At 43.7% G+C, this 21,174-nt stretch overlaps 1 protein-coding gene across 1 annotated transcript in view; it reads left to right on the forward strand.

Moving 5' to 3' along the window:
• The window catches only part of LOC147677797 (ATP-binding cassette sub-family C member 12-like), a 1,863,878-nt gene that overhangs the window by 955,067 nt on the left and 887,637 nt on the right, over positions 1–21,174 (forward strand). The window contains exons 17-19 of the mRNA XM_086945587.1: positions 4,636–4,735; positions 4,838–4,909; positions 6,892–6,981. Of these exons, the coding sequence (XP_086801713.1) occupies positions 4,636–4,735; positions 4,838–4,909; positions 6,892–6,981 (262 nt within the window). The remainder of the gene's footprint in view (positions 1–4,635; positions 4,736–4,837; positions 4,910–6,891; positions 6,982–21,174) is intronic.

Here is a 21,174-nt window from a genome sequence, read left to right on the forward strand (position 1 = left end):
AATCATCTATTTTTCCCGGATTTCTGAGCCTCCAAATATCTATCAAGTTAAAATCCTGTATTAAGTTCTTCAACTCCAATCTAGTTTTTTTGGGGGGTGTAAATTTCACTCTTGAGGTTCGATCCAGTTCTTTGTCAAAGATTAAATTGAAATCGCCCCCCAGAATTATGGGACCCTCTGTCTCTATTAGACTGATTTTGAGTTTCAACAGAGCCCCGGGGCATCCAGATTCAGACCATAATAGACTGCACAGGTAAAAGGGGTACTCCCAGCAATCAAAGATGTCACCAACCACCTACCTGAGTTATCTGTCTCATGTTTAATAAGCCTGATCCCTGTGCCTGCTCTGATAATTATTGCCACCCCTCGCGTACTGCCACCTTATTCTGAACAAACAACATCCTGGATCCACCTACATCTACCGGATGTTAGATTACACTCTTCCCTCTCCAAATGCGTCTCCTCGAGTAGACAGATATGAGCCCCTGAGTTAAACATAAAATCAGTAATCCTTCTCGCTTTCTTTCTATCCCTTAACCCGTTAACATTCCAGCTTATTAATTTTATTCTACTTATCATGTCGACCTTGTTCCTCTGTGCCCACTTTGAGGATTCTAGACCAGCTCCCCATGAGAGTACAATTTAATTTCGTGCATAAATGAGGATTATTGTTTTTGTTTTTTCCCCCACTCCCCACCCTCCTACCCCCCTCCCCTGAGGAACCTCCCCCTTGATTCTTCTGGCGAACATGTCGCCAATTGAGAGTTTTCCAGAACCCTGGATGGTGACCCCCTATAGCAAACTAAACTTTGAGAGTACGCCAGCTGTTTGAGATTCAAATATATATAAAGAGAAAAAATGTACGAAAATACCTAGGTGCCCCCCCTTTTTTGTTTGTTTGTTTTTTCCCCCCTTTCTCCTTCTCATTCTCTTATTTCCCTTTTTTTTCCTTTTTTCATTCCTTCCCTCCCCGCCCAAAAGAAAAAATATCAGAGAAGATTCTGCTTAAAGCTACTTATGCCTCCCCTATCCCCACTTATTCACCTTAATACATGTGTTGCTTAGTTTCTGACTGTACCCTTGGTTGTGAACTTCACTTTTACACCCATCTTAAAGACCTATGCTATAGCTTCTATCAACCAAGGGCACCCACCACCGAATTTGTTGAAAATTTTTGGGATTTACGTCTCTCTTTCTTAAATTGCACTTTTCTCGCATTAGGGTGATGAAGGAATCAACTTCTTGTGTTGAAGTGAAATTATGTGTCTTGTTCTTCCAGACCACTCTCAAAAAAGCTGGGAACTTCATTTGCACCTGGGCCCCCAAGCTCCTCAAGTCCGGCATCCGGCTCCCTAGCTCCCATTGCCTCCACACCGTTACTTTCCCCACATCGGATCGAATAAGATAATTGGCTGAACCAAATTGTAGGGATTTTTCTTGCAAGGCTCTGCTCAGAATTAGTTCTTTAACCGTAAAGGTCAGGAAATTTACCAGGATCTTCCTCTGACCTGACCTCCCCGGACGTTGCCTAAAGGGGTCTCTGTGTGCTCTTTGTATCTCGTCTTCCAGGTTGATATCTGGACTATCCTTAAGAACACCCTCTCTGAGAATTTTACATATTAGGCCCTTGACATCCCCATTTTCCACTCCTTCCGGTATTTTCTGAAATTTCAAGTTGTTTCTTCTTGAATGAATTTCAAGTCTTTCCACGTCCATCTGTAGAGCTCTGTTCTGCACTCTTAGAGTCTCAATGTCTCTGTCATGTCTTTTTGAGGCCCCTGTTAGTAAGCTAACTTCCTCCTCCAACACATCTGTACGTTTGCTGACATCTACCAATTTTTGTTCCAAACTAGCACACTGCTCGTGAATGGTTTTTTGATTGGCTTCAGATGTATCGAATTTTTTGTCAAGTTTTGTCAAAAGGTCTTCTCTAAGACTGAGAAGAAGAGTCTCGACCTGCGACAGACCAGTTTCCGGGCTTGCTGATTTGGTTACTCCATTGCCGGCCCTAGCTTCAACTACAGGTGTGGTTACGGGGGTTAAAGAACTAGCTTGGGCTACATGAGGGAACTTCTGCCTTACAGATATATCCTCTGCTCCATCTGTTTCTGTTTCTGTTTGCTCTGATTCTTCTTCCTGTGCCTGAGCATCCTCTATTTCTGCCAGCACCGTATATCTATTTGTGAGAGGCACCGAGGAGGATATGTGCGGCATGCAAGGTACGCTATGTGATCTATGATTGGGTAAGCTAAGGGTACTAGGTGCGTCTGTTGTATTAAGGTTGCCTGTTGCATTAAGATCGTCTGACAGCAGGGGGCCGGGAAGATCAGAGCTAAGAACACTTGGGGTATTGACCGTGTGTCCCCCCCGGGCTGTTTCTTGCTCTCCCCCACTTTGGGGTCAACTACCTTTTCCATAATTCTTAAGTAAGATTTCAAAGATGAGGTGGGCTTTGGCAATGTCCAATGCACTTTCGGGAGCTTCTGCCTCTGCTTATTCGCCTCCCCTGTCCTAGAAGTGTTACTTCTCCTGTGCCTCCTCTTTTCCTTAGGGGAAATTGGTATGGTCCCTACCCTTGCGGGGCTCGGGCACTCAACTCCTGCTTTTTGCAGCGCAAGTCTGGATCTTAATTGATACCTATTCCTGACCTGTGGGACTGGGGGTACGTGAGAAGACTCCCTGCCCTTGCCCTTATCCTTGCTCTCATTTTTACACCCTTTCCCAACTGGGCAACCCTCTGAGGTGTCGGTCACGTGGGTTTTGGCTGATTCTACTCTATGCTGTGAATATGAGGGAGACTGTGGGTGTAAATACTCTATGTCTAAGTCTGGATTCGTTCCTAGGTCCATACCCTTGCGCAGTATGAAGCTCTGAGCCACAGGAGCCCTACTCGTGCTTCTCTCTGCTTTCACCCAGCCTGCATCGCATGTTATCCTCCCGCTTATTTTTCGCCCTGCAAAGCTCACAGAACCGTTTGGCCCCTGGGCCCCCTGGTGCTCCTCTCTCAACAATTGGAGCAGAAAATATAGATTGCGAGTCAGAGGCTTTCCGAGACTTATTTTCGCCAATAGCCTCCTAGCATGCCTCCAAAAACTCGCCCGGTCCTTATGGTGCCTGGCTAAATCACCAGCGCTCCTCCTCCTCCTCCCCTTAGGAGAACCGGTACCAGTACCTGCTGCTACCGCTTGTCCCACTGCCCCGGCCGCTTCTCCACCTTCTGTTCCCACCGTAGATCCGGACGGCTGTCTGCTACAGCCCATAGCCTTCCGCCCAGGCGCTTGCCTCGCTCGCCACTCGCTCACCACTCCCCCGCCTTCCTGTGCCTGTAACTGCTGGGTCCTAGCGCTGGGTCTGTATCCGGGTGTATTCAGACGCCGTCTCGTTTCTCCGAAAAGAGGGAAAAAAGAAAAGAAAACTCCCATCAAAAGTTGGCCTGTAATGTAAGACAAGATCTCTGCATCATCTCACCATTTAGGCGTCTATGCTACAGCATTTTCTTCGGGAAAACCACCTCCCGGTCTGGAGCTCCCACGGCAGACGTCAGCCTGCCGCCATGTTCCTGCAAGCCGTCAGATTTGGCAGAAAAATGTACAAAGGAGGCGGCTGGTCATATAAGAACTTTCAGTTTACAGTAGAACAAACATACAAGTACCTGGGGATTTACATCGATGTGAAGGGCACCTTTGCTAAGCACTGGAGAGTAATCGCCACAAAAGCCATGGCTCTCCAAGTCAGCTTATCCAAACCCTGAAAAAAGCTGTCAGGTCCAGGTCTGGCCCCAATGCTGAAAGTCATGTAATCTAAAATAGCCCCTACTTTATCCTAGGGCTTTGAAATTCTCTTAGGTAAACCTAGTTGCACACTGAACCAACATGCCACGAAGATTTAGAAATCTGTGCTGTGGCTGTCAAAAACCTCTTCTGCAGCCCAGATCTGACTGGAACTTGACCTTCTCAACCATCAAGGGGTTCGTGCAGGTGCTTTCGACAATGTATGCCATAATTCGAGATGGGCCAATGTTCAGGACGTTAAGCTACCATTCAGAAAGTACAGCCTGATTAATTACTACCTGTTACACTCATGCCCTGGCGTCTTTTCCGAACGGTTAGATATAAGCACATTGCTGCTACCTTTTTGAAGACTTTTTATATAACCGAGTGGAATTTTACGTACATATTTATAACCTGTCTTCCTATTACATTTAGTCAATTTATAATACTGATGGTGGACGACTAGCGATAACCTTTTATCTTTCTCCCATACGTATTCAATGTAATAATAATGCTGCTAGCGTCTAAAGGCACTAGGAAATTAATGGGTATCATGTATTTATCAAAACGTGCTTTTACTACAAATGTGTGTGTATGTGCGTGGTTTGTGTGTGCGTGTGTGTGTGTGTGTACCCATCTATAATGTGTCTGCATACTTATCTGTTTCCCCTTGTGCATGATTGTTCATGTTTCTGCATGTGGGGTTTATATAGGTGCGGTTGGCTGTATGTCTTTACAGTTTGTGCATCCAAACACAACACTCAACAACATACTTTTTTTTAACAAAGAACACGTTAACCGCCAACAAGGTAAACCTAAAGACATTTCCATTGCTTCTTCTGACATGTATTCACATTCCTTACAGGAGGTGAAAGAGGATTCAGAAAAATATAGTGCCCGTTTTGAGATAATTTCCGTTCAAGAAAATTCACGAGTAGACACTCAGAATGGAATTGCTAACTCTGGTAAGCAGTCTCTTTTACAAACATTACACATTTTTAGCTCTGTTTCACAATTCTGCCTCTGTATTTTACCTTTCCGTTTCTCTTTTACTCACTTCTTTATAGTATTTGACATATCGGATGAATTAAATGTACACAAAGTTGATGGAAAAGACGCTGACAATGGAGAAGAAAAAGGTATATTTACTGAGAGTTCTGATAACACATGTTGAAAAATCCATGGGTAACATAAGAGCCACATGTTCCAATCAAGCTTGTTCACTGAGGTCTTCATCCAATAAAAATAAATATATTGAATTGCTGTCATGGTTGATTATCACATATGTCATCATAGATTGTATGCATACTTGGGCTATTCACTATATACAGACGCACATGTACATACAAGTAAGCATGGGATCTTTGCATCTACTGACTGTCAAGAATAGTTGCCTGTTACTTTGTTGGGAATTGTGCATTAATTCCACATGTCTACATGTTGTGGTATATGAGATTCTCCCTTTTGCTTCACACCGAGTAGCTGTAAGGCAAATAGACTAAGGGGAAAGATACAAAGGGGTTGAAGTAAGGTCAGTTGTCCATAGCAGAAGGAATGACTCTCAATGTAATCTTTAAGGCAAGGGTGTAAGATAGTAGAGTGGTCTTTACTATCAATTGAGATGTCCCTTGAAGAGATCATTATTTTGTTTCCTATGCAGGTCGTTGCTGTATATTTGTATGAATGGAATCCGAGATCCTGGGTGCACAGCTGAAAAAGACTTGTCAACTAATCTTCTTCCTCTTCTTCTTCTTTTTCTTCTTCTTCTTCTTCTTCTTCTTCTTCTTCTTCTTCTTCTTCTTCTTCTTCTTGTTCTTGTTCTTGTTCTTGTTCTTGTTCTTGTTCTTCTTCTTCTTCTTCTTCTTCTTCTTCTTCTTCTTCTTCTTCTTCTTCTTCTTCTTCTTCTTCTTCTTCTTCTTCTTCTTCTTCTTCTTCTTCTTCTTCCACATCTTTATCCATGGTCTAGTGTTGTTTATGCTGTTGGTACTATGTAGCCCACAAAAGATCTTGATCTTCCTTGCAAGGCAGTGATATGTTCTAGTTTAGAGATCTGAAAGTGATGCATTCGATCCCAAAGGTGATACATGAAGTCAGGGGAAGCCAGTACGTTTAAGGGGATCTATTCATATTTCTTTAGAACTTTGTTGAGTTATGCCACTGCTGGGAGGAAGCACCTCAAAGGAGTGAATCACAAATGCTGTAGAGCATTTTCTCTGTCTTAGTGAATAATACATTTGAAACTGGCTTCTAGTGTGAGTACCTTGACTTTGCAAAATATGGATAGCTGACAAATATCATAATTTAAAAAATAATTAAATAATACATACATCCATAATATATAAACATATTTTAATATAGACACACAGAGGGCCTTTGGGTCAGCTCTCTTCTGCCATTGTTCGGTCTGAGCGTCATTTATACTCTGCTTCCATCTATGGCAGCATGCAATAACTGTTCAGTCTTCGTTGGTTCTAAATGTGCCGACCATGCTTAACTTGTAAAGTAGCAATAGACTATTCATAATACTTTTGCAAGATGGTCACCTGCTGCTATGTTTAGTTTTGTTACTGCAAGCGTATGCCCACCGTGTTTTTATGGCAGCATGTCTTCTTTCTTTTACTTGTATTCCTTTAATTTATCTTGCATATGGTAGTGAGCTTATAGTGTTTTATTGTAGTCATGTCAGCATGTATGTTTCTGGTGCATATTTGAGAGGGTCTCAGAGATTGCTGGGCTATACACAAAAGAAAAGCCACAAATCCAGGTTAAAAAGCTAGTGGAAGATATGTGAATCAAGGGAGATTCCGCACATTGTACATGCCGGTGTATTGTGTTTAAATATTATCACAAATCGTTTTTGGATCTCAGGGGTGTGACACATTAACATCTTTTAAAATACGGGACAATTTGAACTATGATCCTCTCATAAGTTTAATTCCTGACATCAAATGAGTCTTCAGGTGTAAATTGTGTTTAAAGGACCACCTTGAATATGACAGGACATTATTTCAGAGTAGTGTCTATTCATTTTTTCTATGCTTGTCTGTTTTTACTTTGTAGACCGAAATATTAAATGACAATGCACCAATTAAGGTAACAAATAGTATTATTTATTCAATAGCATTTGAAAACCAGCTTTTTTTGAAAGAGGAAATGCAAGAAGGGTCTGTTTCACTGCATACCTATCACCATTATATTAAAGCCGCAGGGGGTAAGTTGTGTTTTCCTGACATCTTAACTTATACTGTTTCACTGCAATGTGATGGAAATGTGTGCCTTGGATTCATTGGTGCTGAACTGTAATGCACGTTTTTTGCAATTCCGTGTTTATCTGTGTGCTGTTATGGATAGGTACTGGTGGATTGTTTTAAAAGTACACAGTACAAAGTACACAGTGGAATATTCTTGGCTAACCCCTTCAAAAGTCAATCCTCAAAAAGCAATGCAATAAATGATGTTTCTCTTTATTCAACCTCCTCCCAGAGTGCAGGCATCCCCCGAAATTATTAATGAATTAAGGTAATTTGCAGTTTAAATGAAGGAGTAGAAAAAACATTTTAAATGATAGGGAAAAAGCAATTGATGACATCGTTTTCATTTCCAACATCTTGTCATGGTGGCTGATTTCCAAAAGCAATATGCCATTACGTCCAATAGACCCTTCTGGTGGCAGTGATATACAAGGATTGTAGGTTTTCCAAGAACCAAAGTATCCCAGAGTCAAATAGTGAGCTGCATCTTTCAATGTTTTTTCATTTTGTACCTAGTATGGAGCAATTCATGTGGAAAAATATAAAGAGTGAATAATGGGTATCAGGGAAACCTGTGTATTTCTAAAATGGACATTAGATACAGAGTTTAGGAACAGGGGTTGTTTAAACATCTCTGAACTTGTGGGTTACCTATTATAACATTTGATTCAGAGGGCATTTTTCAAAAATTCTTCTTTATCACACACCAGCTTACATGTGGAAGACACAAACAAATACAGAGAAATACCATTGACAATATCACGTTTTCTACTATGCTGCATTACCTCATTTGTGTGGGAAGACATAGTTACTGCAACAGGAAGGAGTCCAAACCACAACATGGACACATCACACTTTTACATTGAAAACTGACCTTTTTTCAGTGCGGGTAGCTGTCAATTTTGTGCCACATCTTAGCAGGCACCTAGAGAAACCTTGAAAACCTGCACATTTCTTTAATGTTTGCACCTGGGGTTATCCAGGATGGTGTGACATGTGTGGCTCTCACTGGGTTTTTGTACCCCAATGCACTTTACAATCCTCAAACTTTGACAAAAAAAAAATCCACACATTTCTTTGATGCAAAGTTCTGAAATCTGCGGGGGCTACAAATGTCTTACCATCCAGCATTCCCACAAGTCTCCAGATAAAAAATTGTACCACATATGTATTTGTAGGGCTAGTGCCTGTGACAGGAGAGGCCCCAAAACGTACCATGGACACATTACATGTTTCCACTAAAAACTGATCCTTTTTTTTAAAAGTAGATAGCTGTAGTTGTTGGTGCTACCTCAGATGGCATATAGGGAAAACTAGCAACCTGCACATTTTTTTAAAATTAGACAGCTGGGGAAAACAGGTTGGGGTGACTTGCATGGCTCTCACCAGGTATCTTTACCCAGAAGCCCTTGCAAAACTCAAACTTTGACAATAAAAATGTCCTCACATTTCTGTGATGGAAAGTCCTGGAATTTGTGGGATTCTAAACATTTCTTACCACCCAGCATTCCCCCAAGTCTCCACATAAAGAAAGTACTTCACCTGTATGGGTAGGTCTAGTGCCCATGACAGGAAACGCCCCAAAATGCAATATGGAAGCACAACATTTTTTTACTGAAAACTGACCCTTTCCTGCATTGTGAGTAGCTGTGGTTTTGAGCCCTAGTTCAGCTGTCACCAAAGGAAACTGGGCAAATCTGCTCATTCTTGTAAACTCGACACCCGAAGGAATCCATAGTAGGGGGCTTTGCATTGCTCTCACCAGGTTTTCTTTCCCAATAGCTCTTGAAATCAGTCTTACACAAAAAATTCTTCACATGTCTATGATGGAAAATTCTGAAATCTTCTGGAGCCACAAATTTCTCATCACCTACCATTCCCCCAATTATCCTTATAAAAAGGTTACCTCTCCTGTGTGTTGGGCTTGCAAGAGCTTCTGGGTGAAAAAACCTTGTGTGATCCATGGGAGACATACCACCCTGGAATCCTCTGGTATCTAGTTTACAAAAATACCTGGGGTTGATTTGGTTTACCTGGAGACAATGTATACCCTGGAAATCAAAGACAGAAAAGACAAATACTACTGCACATCTACTACTCAACTACACACATATACTGGTTTCGATTTGTCATGAGGGCGAGTGAAATTTTTAAAATGTTAATTTATTAACAAAAGACTTCACAAAAATGTAGAAATCAATGTTAATATAATTTACATTTTGGAATGCTGAAGCAGCAACTCACAACTCATGAGCTGTACAGTAGACCTGGGTGGAACTAGCAGAATTTCACTCTGTGGAATCATACGGCAGAAAAACTCTGTGAGATTCTGCAGGGTTGTACCAATGGATGTAAAATGCACATCACACGGCTCATTCTCCGATTTTAGTCCCAGTAGCATATTCTGTGCTGAAACATAAACACAAATGGCACCACATGGTGCACAAGTATGCTGTCTTTTTTTTTTGCTCCTATGACCCATCCAACAAATGCTCCCCATTGTGATTCCAATCCCACTCTTCTCTTCAACTTAATTTGTTATTACTTTCTGACTTTCCCTATGTGTTATTTAACATTTCTGTGTGAGTTTATAGTTACTTTTTGTGCACTTCCTGTTTTCCCTACTTTCTTGGCCTATCCTCTCCTCATTCCTTTCCCATCCCACATTGATCCCCACTATGGCAGAAGCAGGCTACGAAGCTGCTGCTACAGCAGCAGTACCTACTGCAGCAACATCCGCCACCTGCAACCCTGTGGGCAATGGCACTGTGCAGGGTACAAACATGCCCTATCCGTGGCAAGGCAGAGGTGGCTGCACTCATGTTCTAGGTGAACCAACACCTCCCCTGCATTTTGACAGCTGGAAGCACTCAGGGGAAGGGCTATTGTGAGAGTGTCTGGTGCTCTTGGAGCGAATGTGAAATTGTATGCCCCTAAACATTGGCGTTCTACACACCCAGCAGCAGATGACATACAGCTGGGCAGATATAAATTATCATAAGTAGGACCTGTTCCATCTGCTAGGCGTGGATGGGCTGGGTGAAGAATGTTTTTTGCCTTGCTTTGTGTTTTTTCTGGGAGCATATTCACAGATAACCTAAGTTCTCATGTGATGTTGTATATATATATATATATATATGAAAGAAAGGGTTGCCCCATGGTGGGAATGCACTTACGGGTAGGAATTAATGCCACCGCAAGGGCGCGAGCCGCGAACAAAGTCCTTTTCCTGCCAGACGCGTTTCGGGCCAACGCCCTCTTCAGTGGCAGACCATGTGACATGACGGCAAGCGGCAAACACCAGTAAATACCCACAATAATTATACGCAGGTGTAATACCTGAAGCAATGCTTTCTGGGACTGGTAGTTTATAAGTGGAACCCAAGTGGGTCGCCGCCGCCATTCACATGTAAAAAAGTATTAAAAGGATTGCCAATGTCCCCGCAAGCACCCCGCAAGTAAAAGGCACCTCCCGTACCACAATACGCTACCCAAATGAGGCAGCTGTGGACCCGCAGTTTGTACGCGGTAGTGCAAACCCGCGACCGGGCCGGCCGCTAACAAATGAAAGAAAGGGTTGCCCCATGGTGGGAATGCACTTACGGGTAGGAATTAATGCCACCGCAAGGGCGCGAGCCGCGAACAAAGTCCTTTTCCTGCCAGACGCGTTTCGGGCCAACGCCCTCTTCAGTGGCAGACCATGTGACATGACGGCAAGCGGCAAACACCAGTAAATACCCACAATAATTATACGCAGGTGTAATACCTGAAGCAATGCTTTCTGGGACTGGTAGTTTATAAGTGGAACCCAAGTGGGTCGCCGCCGCCATTCACATGTAAAAAAGTATTAAAAGGATTGCCAATGTCCCCGCAAGCACCCCTTATAAACTACCAGTCCCAGAAAGCTTTGCTTCAGGTGTTACACCTGCGTATAATTACTGTGGGTATTTACTGGTGTTTGCCGCTTGCCGTCATGTCACATGGTCTGCCACTGAAGAGGGCGTTGGCCCGAAACGCGTCTGGCAGGAAAAGGACTTTGTTCACGGCTCGCGCCCTTGCGGTGGCATTAATTCCTACCCGTAAGTGCATTCCCACCATGGGGCAACCCTTTCTTCCATTTGTTAGCGGCCGGCCCGGTCGCGGGTTTGCACTGCCGCGTACAGGCTGCGGGTCCACAGCTGCCTCATTTGGGCAGCGTATTGTGGTACGGGAGGTGCCTTTTACTTGCGGGGACATTGGCAATCCTTTTAATACTTTTTTACATGTGAATGGCGGCGGTGACCCACTTGGGTTCTACTCATAAACTACCAGTCCCAGAAAGCTTTGCTTCAGGTGTTACACCTGCGTATAATTACTGTGGGTATTTACTGGTGTTTGCCGCTTGCCGTCATGTCACATGGTCTGCCACTGAAGAGGGCGTTGGCCCGAAACGCGTCTGGCAGGAAAAGGACTTTGTTCACGGCTCGCGCCCTTGCGGTGGCATTAATTCCTACCCGTAAGTGCATTCCCACCATGGGGCAACCCTTTCTTCCATTTGTTAGCGGCCGGCCCGGTCGCGGGTTTGCACTGCCGCGTACAGGCTGCGGGTCCACAGCTGCCTCATTTGGGCAGCGTATTGTGGTACGGGAGGTGCCTTTTACTTGCGGGGTGCTTGCGGGGACATTGGCAATCCTTTTAATACTTTTTTACATGTGAATGGCGGCGGCGACCCACTTGGGTTCTACTCATAAACTACCAGTCCCAGAAAGCTTTGCTTCAGGTGTTACACCTGCGTATAATTACTGTGGGTATTTACTGGTGTTTGCCGCTTGCCGTCATGTCACATGGTCTGCCACTGAAGAGGGCGTTGGCCCGAAACGCGTCTGGCAGGAAAAGGACTTTGTTCACGGCTCGCGCCCTTGCGGTGGCATTAATTCCTACCCGTAAGTGCATTCCCACCATGGGGCAACCCTTTCGTCCATATATATATATATATATATATATATATATATATATTTTTAAAACTATGATTCACATGTGATATTATCAATGATGTCATAGAAGATGGCATGACTTATGTAATATGTGGGGTAATTAGCAGTGCAGGGAGAGGGCTTGAGATATAGTTTTGTGTATCATGTTCCATCATGAGGTTTTTTTAAAGTTAATGTGTGCCACTCTCGTAAAATAAATAAATACATTCTTACATCAGAGAGTGCTTGTGTCTAATGTCTTTCTTTCGAAAGGACTGGCCATGTAATACATCAGAGTTTAGCTATACATTGCGAAGTGCATTGGGTCACAGATGTATCAAAATTTCACACAGGGTAGCAAGGCATCTTGCTGCCCTGCATCAAATGGAGAGGGGAGGAATGTGACATATTTTATTTACCATGATATTTCAAATTCCTGCTCTCTCCCTACCTTTAATTAATTATTTATTTGTGGGTTTGTAATGCGCAAGAATCGACTCCCGAAGGAGTATCTCTGCTCAGTAGACCGCTGGGGAACCCGTCCTGGCTTTCCCTGTGAGATGGTCCCTACTGGGTATCTCCAAGGTAAAACCAGGCATCCCCGGCGTTTGAGGGGGGCCGTGGTAGAGATGAGGCAAGCTAATGCCCAGAGTTGCTAAGTGTGATCCCTGGTTAGAGTAGGCACCGAGGTGGGAATTATCGAGTCCGCTGACCCTGGTCCACGACCCTGCCGCGTCGGAAATTGAACCCTGGTCCCGGGCTGTCCTCTGCTCCCGGGAACTGCCGGGAGCAGAGGCCGGTCTGCCGCCTCTAACCAGTGAGCCACACCACTCCACTTGGCAAATTTGGCAAACTTAATGCTGCCTAGTGCCAATGCAGTCACCCTTTCACCAATGATTCTTTTTAAGCGGGATACTACACCCTCCTGCACAAAAACTATTTATAGAGGCAGAATGCAGCACACATAGCCAGAGGAAAAAACTCGAGGAGAAATAAACATATTTCTCCTTATTGCACCTCAACTTGGAAGGTGTAGCATTTTGACACAGTCCTAGGTTTAACAAAGATGGAAAATTTGGGAATTGAACTACCTTCCCATTTCACGTGTTCCACGCTTGAGCAAACTACTTGAAAGGCATATTAGTGCAAAGCTCATGAGGCACCTAGAATCCAAAGGCTGTTTTGACCCCTTGCAGTCTGGTTTTAGACAAAAATATTCCACCTAATCTACTCTTATAGGTGTTACAGATTTTATTAGATTAGCTGTAGACAGTGATAAGACTGTATCGTAAGTGCTGCTAGACCTGTCCGCAGCCATTTATACTGTATCCCACCATAAGCTCCTTCAAAGACCCTATGAAACTGGAATTCAAGGGTTAGCACTTCAATGGCTCTCTAGCTTTTTGGAGCAGTGGACACAAACAGTAAATGTAGGTCCCTTTTGCTTTGGTGTTAAACCTCTCATGAAGGGGTTGCCACAGGGCTTGTGCCTTAGCCCCACATTATTCAATGTGCATGTGGCACCTCTTGCAACAATTATTAGAGACCATGGGTTTACTCCCTTCTTGAATGCTGATGATACCCCGCTTCTCTTTTCAATTGACAATTGATCAGCTGCGACCAAAAATCAGTTTGCCGAAGGCATGAGAGCAATTTCTGGTTGGCTGATGATAAATTGACTCCAGCTTAAGGCTAATAAAACCAAAATCTTAATCTTCTGCAAATTCGCAAATGCTGTGGTCCCCTGACTGGTGGCCATCACAGTTGGCCCTGCCCCGACCCCTACAAAGACTGCAAAGAACTTAGAAGTCTATCTAGATCATTCTCTATCTATGAGATATCAAGCAGCTTCTACTTCAGGCACCTGTTTTTTTACTTTGAAGCTTTTAAGGAGTGTGTTCCATCTCCTCCCTTTAACAGTATGCAAGTCCCTGATCCAAACCTTGGTAATCAGTCGTCTTGACTACTGCAATGTCCTTCTAGCAGGTGCAAAACAGGCCCTACTGAACAGGCTGGAAGTGGTTCAGAATACGGCAGCATGGCTGGCCCTCAATATGCTGCCTAGAACAGCTTCTCTCCAGATACTAAGATGTCTCCACTGGCTTCCCATTTGTAAAAGAATTACATTTAAAATCTGCGGTTGGTCCATAAAGCACCAAATACAGAGGCCCTAGTTATTTGGTGGAAAAAACTCACATGCTATCTACCGAGCAGATATCTGTGCTCGAGGGAGAAGGCCCTTCTTATAACCCCTCAGTGCAATAAACTTTGCTCTGGTGGCAGAACTTTCTCGTATCTCACCACAAGATATTGGAACTCACTTTCTATTCACTTACGCAAATGTTCTAATTTCCTAAAGTTCAGGAGGCTGCTGAATACTGAACTATTTAACAACTGATTGCACTTCCTAGCTTCCCAAACTCTACTCACAGTATGGAGATACCCCTTTGGGGGAGAGTCCTGCACTCTATAAGCTCTTTCATTCATGCATTCATTCAAGGTGCCAAAACACATGGGTGGATGTGTAGGAGCACCCACTTTCTAACCATGTAATGCATTATCTGTGCAGAGTAACACAAGGCAGCAACCTGTGCTGCTTGTTACATTACTACAGATTGACTAAGTCACGCAGGGTACACAAGGTGGTTTTGCATGGCTTGCTAAATGTCACTTAAGGCTAGGCGTTGCCCTTACACCATCTTATATAGCATAAGGGCAAAGCAAACCCTTGATAGATCTGGGCACTTATATCTAGAGAAGTGGTGCATGTTGTCAGAATGACAGGGAGGGTGTGGGACTGAAAGAGTGGAGTGGACGTCAAGTGAATGATACTGCCAAGATTCTATTAGACTGTGAGCCAGGTGTTTGCTTGGGATGATATAAGGGATATCACTATTACATACTAGTATATCAGGGGTGTAAGCATTCTCTTTTGTTTCTATGTAGCTCATACAGTCCCAAATGTTTTCTTTCTTGACGTAGGTACTCCTGCTGCTGAAGGTCATCTAACCTGGTGGGAGATAGCCACCTGGCTGCAGCGCTGGATGTTGAAGGCTTTAACCATTGGCTGGTGGTCATGGAGGAGGCCACGGCCTTTACTACTTCACCCTACCAGTCAGGCCCGCCTCCTACCGGGCAACTGCCTGTCGCAGTGGGTGGATAGGGGCTGTTCAGCCGCCGCTACATTCCCAGATATTGCTCGGGTTTCCAGCTCCCTCTAAGGGCTCCCAGCGCTGTTCTTACAGTGGTTCATTTCCCAAAATAGAAAAAGTTTCCTTCACACTGTACTGGCTGACCTCTATTGAGAGGGAATGAATCTGCAATGGAGGTGTCCATTGGACCAGAGAGCTCCTTCTTCTTCCTGCCCTCTGAAAGCTCCTGCTCACACACTGGATGCCAGAGGGAGTGGCCTCTCACTCACCACATGCCAGCTGCTCTGTAACTCCCCTTGATTGCCTTTCTCTTAGAACATGAGTGAAGCCCTGCACACATGCAGCAGTTGTTGGGTGAGCTGAGTGCCAGTAAACTCCACTCTGCAGTTGGCGTAGGCAGAGTTTTAATGTTTTTCTAAACTCTGCACTCTCAAATGGAGTGTGGAGTGGCAAAACTCTATCAACTCCACCATCATAGCAGAGTTTACCACCCAGCCTTGCACATTCCTGACATTCATTGACATTGTATTCACCTATTCCTACACTCTCTACCCAAAATATGGTAAAATGAGCTTACATCTGATTAGTATATTTAATTTACTTATAAATCCCATGTAGAGTTGTATACCTCATTCCCGGGGCATGTAAATGTAATTCTACTTCTGGGTCTGCAGCACTTAATGTGCCACCCGCGTAAGTAGCCCTGAAAACATGTCTGAGGCATGCCATTAAAGCCTGAATGCAGTTTTATACTACTAATACAACTTAGCAATATAACATCCTTGCCAACCCTTAAACTCCCCTGTTATACCATATAAGTCATACCTAAAGTAGGCCCTGGGTACCCATAGGCCAAATTCTATTGAAATTAAAAGGTTGGAAATGTACTTTTAAGTTTTACATATCCTGGTAGTGAAAAACACCTACATTTGTTTTTCACTACTTTGTGGCCTATCAGTCCCATAGGATAACATGGAGTAACCTTCTCACATCTATAAATGCTAACTTTTGTTTGGGAACAGATACACACTTCATGTTTGGTATCTATGAAACTGCAATTTAAAATCCTCTTTAATGGTATAGTCAGATTATAAATAACAATTTTTAAAATTTCACTTTTAGATCATTGACATTTTCCTGCCCAAAGCTATTCGGTGCCAGCAACCTGTCTCAAGTCACATGACTGGGTGTAGTTGCCAGTTAGATTTTGGGGATCCCTCTTAGACAGTCACAAAATAAAGGGATTAGGTGTGTCTCAATGAGCCATCTGCTGACAGGATGGAGGTGGAGTTATGCACAAGCACTCTCGCAAATGAATTGTCTGTACTCTACCATCACACAAAGGGCTTGTCACCACTGCATTGTTGCTGCAGCCAGCTTGGAGCTAGTGCAGGGGAATTGGAAAATTCCAAGCACTTCAAAGACAAACCTCTAGAAAATTGTCATAAACTTCATAGAAGGCAACAGGTATAAAAGTAGAACCATCAGACCCACTCTTCGGTTTACTTTCCGGACTTGCAAAAAGACTCTAAGCTGACTGCCTGCTGCTGTGTACTCCACAAGACTACTTTGCTGTACTTGGAAGGACTGCTTTGCTGCCTGGCACCTGCCTTGAACCTTCAGAAGCCATCCCTGCTGATTTTGCACCGCTACACTGAGCCCATAACTAGCAGATTGACTCCAAGTGCTAGCTTGCTGGACTCCTGTTCAGAGATACAGGGTCATAAAAGGCTCCAACCATCTTGAGCCTGCATCTGGACCCGGCTTGAATGAGTCCTAACCCCCCAAGTGGTGCCCCTCCAGAGCTGGACCATTGATTGTGGTTCAAAAGGTACCGAGGCAGCCACAATCTAAAAGGTAGAACGTGGAAAATATAAGAAAATTTGTATTTTTGCATGTTCAAACCCCCTTCCCACAGGTTTGATGACTGATGATGCTTGTTTTTCGACTCTGAGGGTGCACTGAGGGCTGCTAGTCAGAACTTAGAACCAGTGCCCTGATCCTGTGTATGTTGAATTGCTGTACCCAATAAGAAATGACTAATGTACCTGTAAGTCTCTAGTATATGCTACCCTGGTACCCATGGAAAGTAAGATAGAGGGGTATCCCAGGGCCTGAAGCACTGGTTGCGCCACCTTGAAGGTCCCTTAAGTAAAACAAGTCCCCCAGTCTGTCACTTCAGACTGGTATAGCAGTTGTGTACTGCTAGTATGACTTTGCTGTTGTAAGTTAATTCAAAGCCACCACTTCCCTTGTACATTCATGTAAGTCATGCCTCTGGCAGGCCTATGGAGTCCTAAGGCAGGGTGCTGCATATATCACAGGCAGGGCATACATTGCACCTGTCCTAGCAATAAACATTCACAATTAAAATATTTACAGCTGAAAGACACAATTGGTCAGGACAGGGTTACACATGGACCCCTCAACTGTGCTAACTCCTGAATGGTGCACCATAGTGGTCATTCCACAGTTTCAAACAGCTCGTCCCATTAAGCCAGACAAGTCTAAATTAATGTAACTTGTTACAGTTTTCAGCCCTCCTGGAGAGACATGACAATGACTCCCAGGAAGCAGAACAATGAGGGATTGCGGGCCAAGGTGGTATCACCTCCCTCCTGCAGGAGGACCCCAAAACTCAGGCTTCTATGGAGAAAACAACTTAGAAGGGCAGATGTCTAGCACCAGGTAGGGAGCCGCCCCATTGTTTAGGTAGATACTTTCATAGGGAGTAGCAAGGGGAAACTAGCTGGCAAACAGTTTCCCTAGGGGCATGTATCCCTGAGGTAGCCACATCCTGGGGGTGGGCTAGTGAGGTCTGAACACCAAGAGAGGGTTCTCACCATCTTGGGAGTGGGCAGAATGGTCATCCTGGGATAGCCACATGCCACATTCCACAGGAAGTGGTCACCAGGTGGGAGGGAACCTGATAGCCAAATGGCTACAAACCGCACCCTGCCCTGATGGCACATTCTGTGCATAAAGGGGGTACCCCTGGCACCAAGATCTCAACCGATTCAGAAAAAAGACCAAAGAAGGACTGCTCTGCTGCACTGAGGGACCAGCAATGAGAATCTGTAACAACCAATGCCACACCTGCTGCACCTGGTGGCTAGTGAAGAGAGGGTTCTGTGCCTACCATGTTCAGCTCAAGGGTAAGCTGGCTCCAGAGCCCAGTCAAGCTAAGAGCACTCCAAGGGCTAGCTGATCGGCTTTGTGTTTGAAACCTAGGCACACAACAGCTAAAGAAGCCTGTTGTGGCAAGTTGGTGGCCCAAAGGATTTAAGCTACTGTCACTGATGCCTTGCATCACTGAAGACCAAGAGTTGATGTGCTGAGTTTGCTGTGTTGTGACTGGTCTCCGGTCTGACCAACGAGGACTTTGTGGGACAGCAACCCTGCAACCCGAATCCCCTCACCATCTCTAGGAACCTGACAATGCCTGCAGGAAGACCCACATCAACCATATTGCATCCAGAGCATCCTTAGAGCATCTTAAGCTCTTGCTTTCTTTTGCATTAGGACAAGTCCATATAGGAGTCCATTGCAATGCAGGTCAAGTGGCTGGAACTGCTGGAGAACTGCTACATCTCTGAAGGTAATTGTTCCTGAGTACCTTGCTGGTTCGCCTGACTAGCTCCCAGCTTAAGTTGTTCATCCAAAGTACTTCCCTGACCAGTTCATTGACTTTCCCAAGGCTTCTTTGTGGTTGATTGAAATTGCTTTGATTTATAATTGCTTGTAAAATCTATTTTTCCAGAAGCCTCCAGTGAATGTATTTTTACAAATTGGTGTTGGATTTTTTGAGTGTTGCAGAGATTTCTTCTTCCATTCTTTTGGTGCTATTTAAATGCTTTACACTTGTGAAAGCCTTGCTATTAGTGGCCCAGCTACTCAGGGTTAATTTGAGGGGCTGGCAGATAAAACCTAACAGTATGAAAAAGGTTGGTGAGTATATTACACAGCCAGTTTGCACAACCACAACACATAATACACCTCATTTCCTCAGAGAAAGTTTTGGCAAAAAACTGTACTGATGGAAGGCCAAGACCAACCTGCTCGTATATCAGCCGAAGGTGCATCAACCTGACTTCACAACAGCTCCTGCTACTTTGTTCTCCACAGCAGTAAATCCCGTTCAGCAACCCTTCATCAAAGGGATATCTAGCCTCCTGGAAATGTTGTCGACTTTAGCCTCCTGCCTCATCTCGCTAGAGATTTTCAACTTCCAAAAAAGTGACATACACCCACATGCATCATTGTAAGAATTTGCAATTCTTTATTTGCGAAAAATAGCGAATCGTAAATAAAGAATCGCAAAATGCAATGCATCAATTGTTTTGCTTTTTTTTTAGCGAATCGCTAAAAATCACAATTTATACCGAATCACAAGAAATATGCGATTTTTTAAGTGCGAATTCGCAATTTGCAAATTCGCAAATTGCGATTCGCAATTTCATGCATTTCAATGACGACACACCCAGGAAGCCAGGAGACTGATTACACACACCTAAAGCCTAGTTCAAACTGCAGGAGTGGCTTTTGGCAGTTGGAGCTCTGCTTGCAACAAGAGGTGGAGTGTTGTTGGTGTGCTCTTGAGAAGAAATGGCTACTGAAAGTGCTGTAGAAGACCTGCATGCCAGAAAAAGGAAAATAAAGTTTAGTGACCAGGAGTTGGAGATTTTAATAGAAGAGGTCACTTTGAGGCATGATCAGCTTTTTGGCAAAGATTCCCTTAAGGTCCCTGAAGGAGTGAAGAGAAGACTGTGGCTGGCAATACAATCAAAAGTAAATGCTGTGGGGGTTGCCCACCGAGACATCACCAATCTCCAGAAACGCTGGTATGATTTACACAGTCGTGCCAAAGATAAAATTGCTGACAGGATTAAAAGTGCAAAAAAAACTGGTGGTGGCACCCCAAAGGATAGACCAAATACCCCCCTGGAGGACATGGTTGAGGGGGGTTTGTCACTGAAGCAGTCATTGGAGTGATTGACATAGACACCTCTGGGCATGCTAGCACATCGCAAGGTAATTGTGTTATAATCATCTTTTTTTATTTTAGATATGTGTTAAAGTGTAGCTGCCTTTTTTATCTTCAAGGAAGAATTTAAACAATCCCCAGCATGTAACCTTAAGTACACATAAAGAGGGTGGTCAAATAGTCATTGTATGGCAATGAAGCAATGCATTATGGGAGATGTAGTTTTTTCACCATATGAAAAGGTACATTCTGAGAAATATGATTTCCAAAAGCAAAATTAAACATCACAATTGTCAGTGTACGTTTGCAAGCATAATGGATGTTTATTTGAAATCAAATGTACATTTTGTTAAAATACCCACATTTTCAAAATTAGGAAAGTAAACATTACATACAGTTTTTTATTCATAGAAAATAAAAAAGGAAGGTGAAACAATTGATCTGGACAGCACTATAAATATTGAATTGCAGAACACAGCAGCACAAAATGATATGACTTCCTCACCCACTGTTCCCAAAAAAAACCAAGGAAAAGAGTGCAGCAACTACAAGACTCAGACACTGAAGAAGAGCCCAATGCACATGCACATAAGCAGCAGACTGTTGAAATCACTGCAAATCAAAAGACACAGATAAGTCGTTGTTGTAGAATACAACAATTTTATAGAAGAAGGGCACATTCTTCAAACCAGAGATCATCCTCACAAGATGAGTGCCATGCCAGTGTAGTAGAAATGAAGCTGCTCAAAGTCCAAAGGCTGCAAGGGAAAGATATAAGGGTAATGAAGGGCAAACTCAATCATATCAGTCAAGACATCAGTGCCATGAGTAACAGTCTAAGTCAATTGACAAAGGTAATTGAAAGTGCACATATGGAGTCATGTAATAAACTTGACCGCATGGCAATAGCCATGGAAACCATGTGTGAAGCAATACAGGCACAGAACATTGCCAATTGCAATAGGCAATTGAGATTAATATCTAGCATGCACACTTAAACCAGAGCATTAAAACGTTTGACCCATAGCAATGCTCAAATAATTAAACATACAGTGTGCATGCAGA

This window comes from Lissotriton vulgaris, chromosome 12 (genome assembly GCF_964263255.1).
Source record: "Lissotriton vulgaris chromosome 12, aLisVul1.2, whole genome shotgun sequence".
Taxonomy (NCBI): Eukaryota; Metazoa; Chordata; class Amphibia; order Caudata; family Salamandridae; genus Lissotriton; species Lissotriton vulgaris.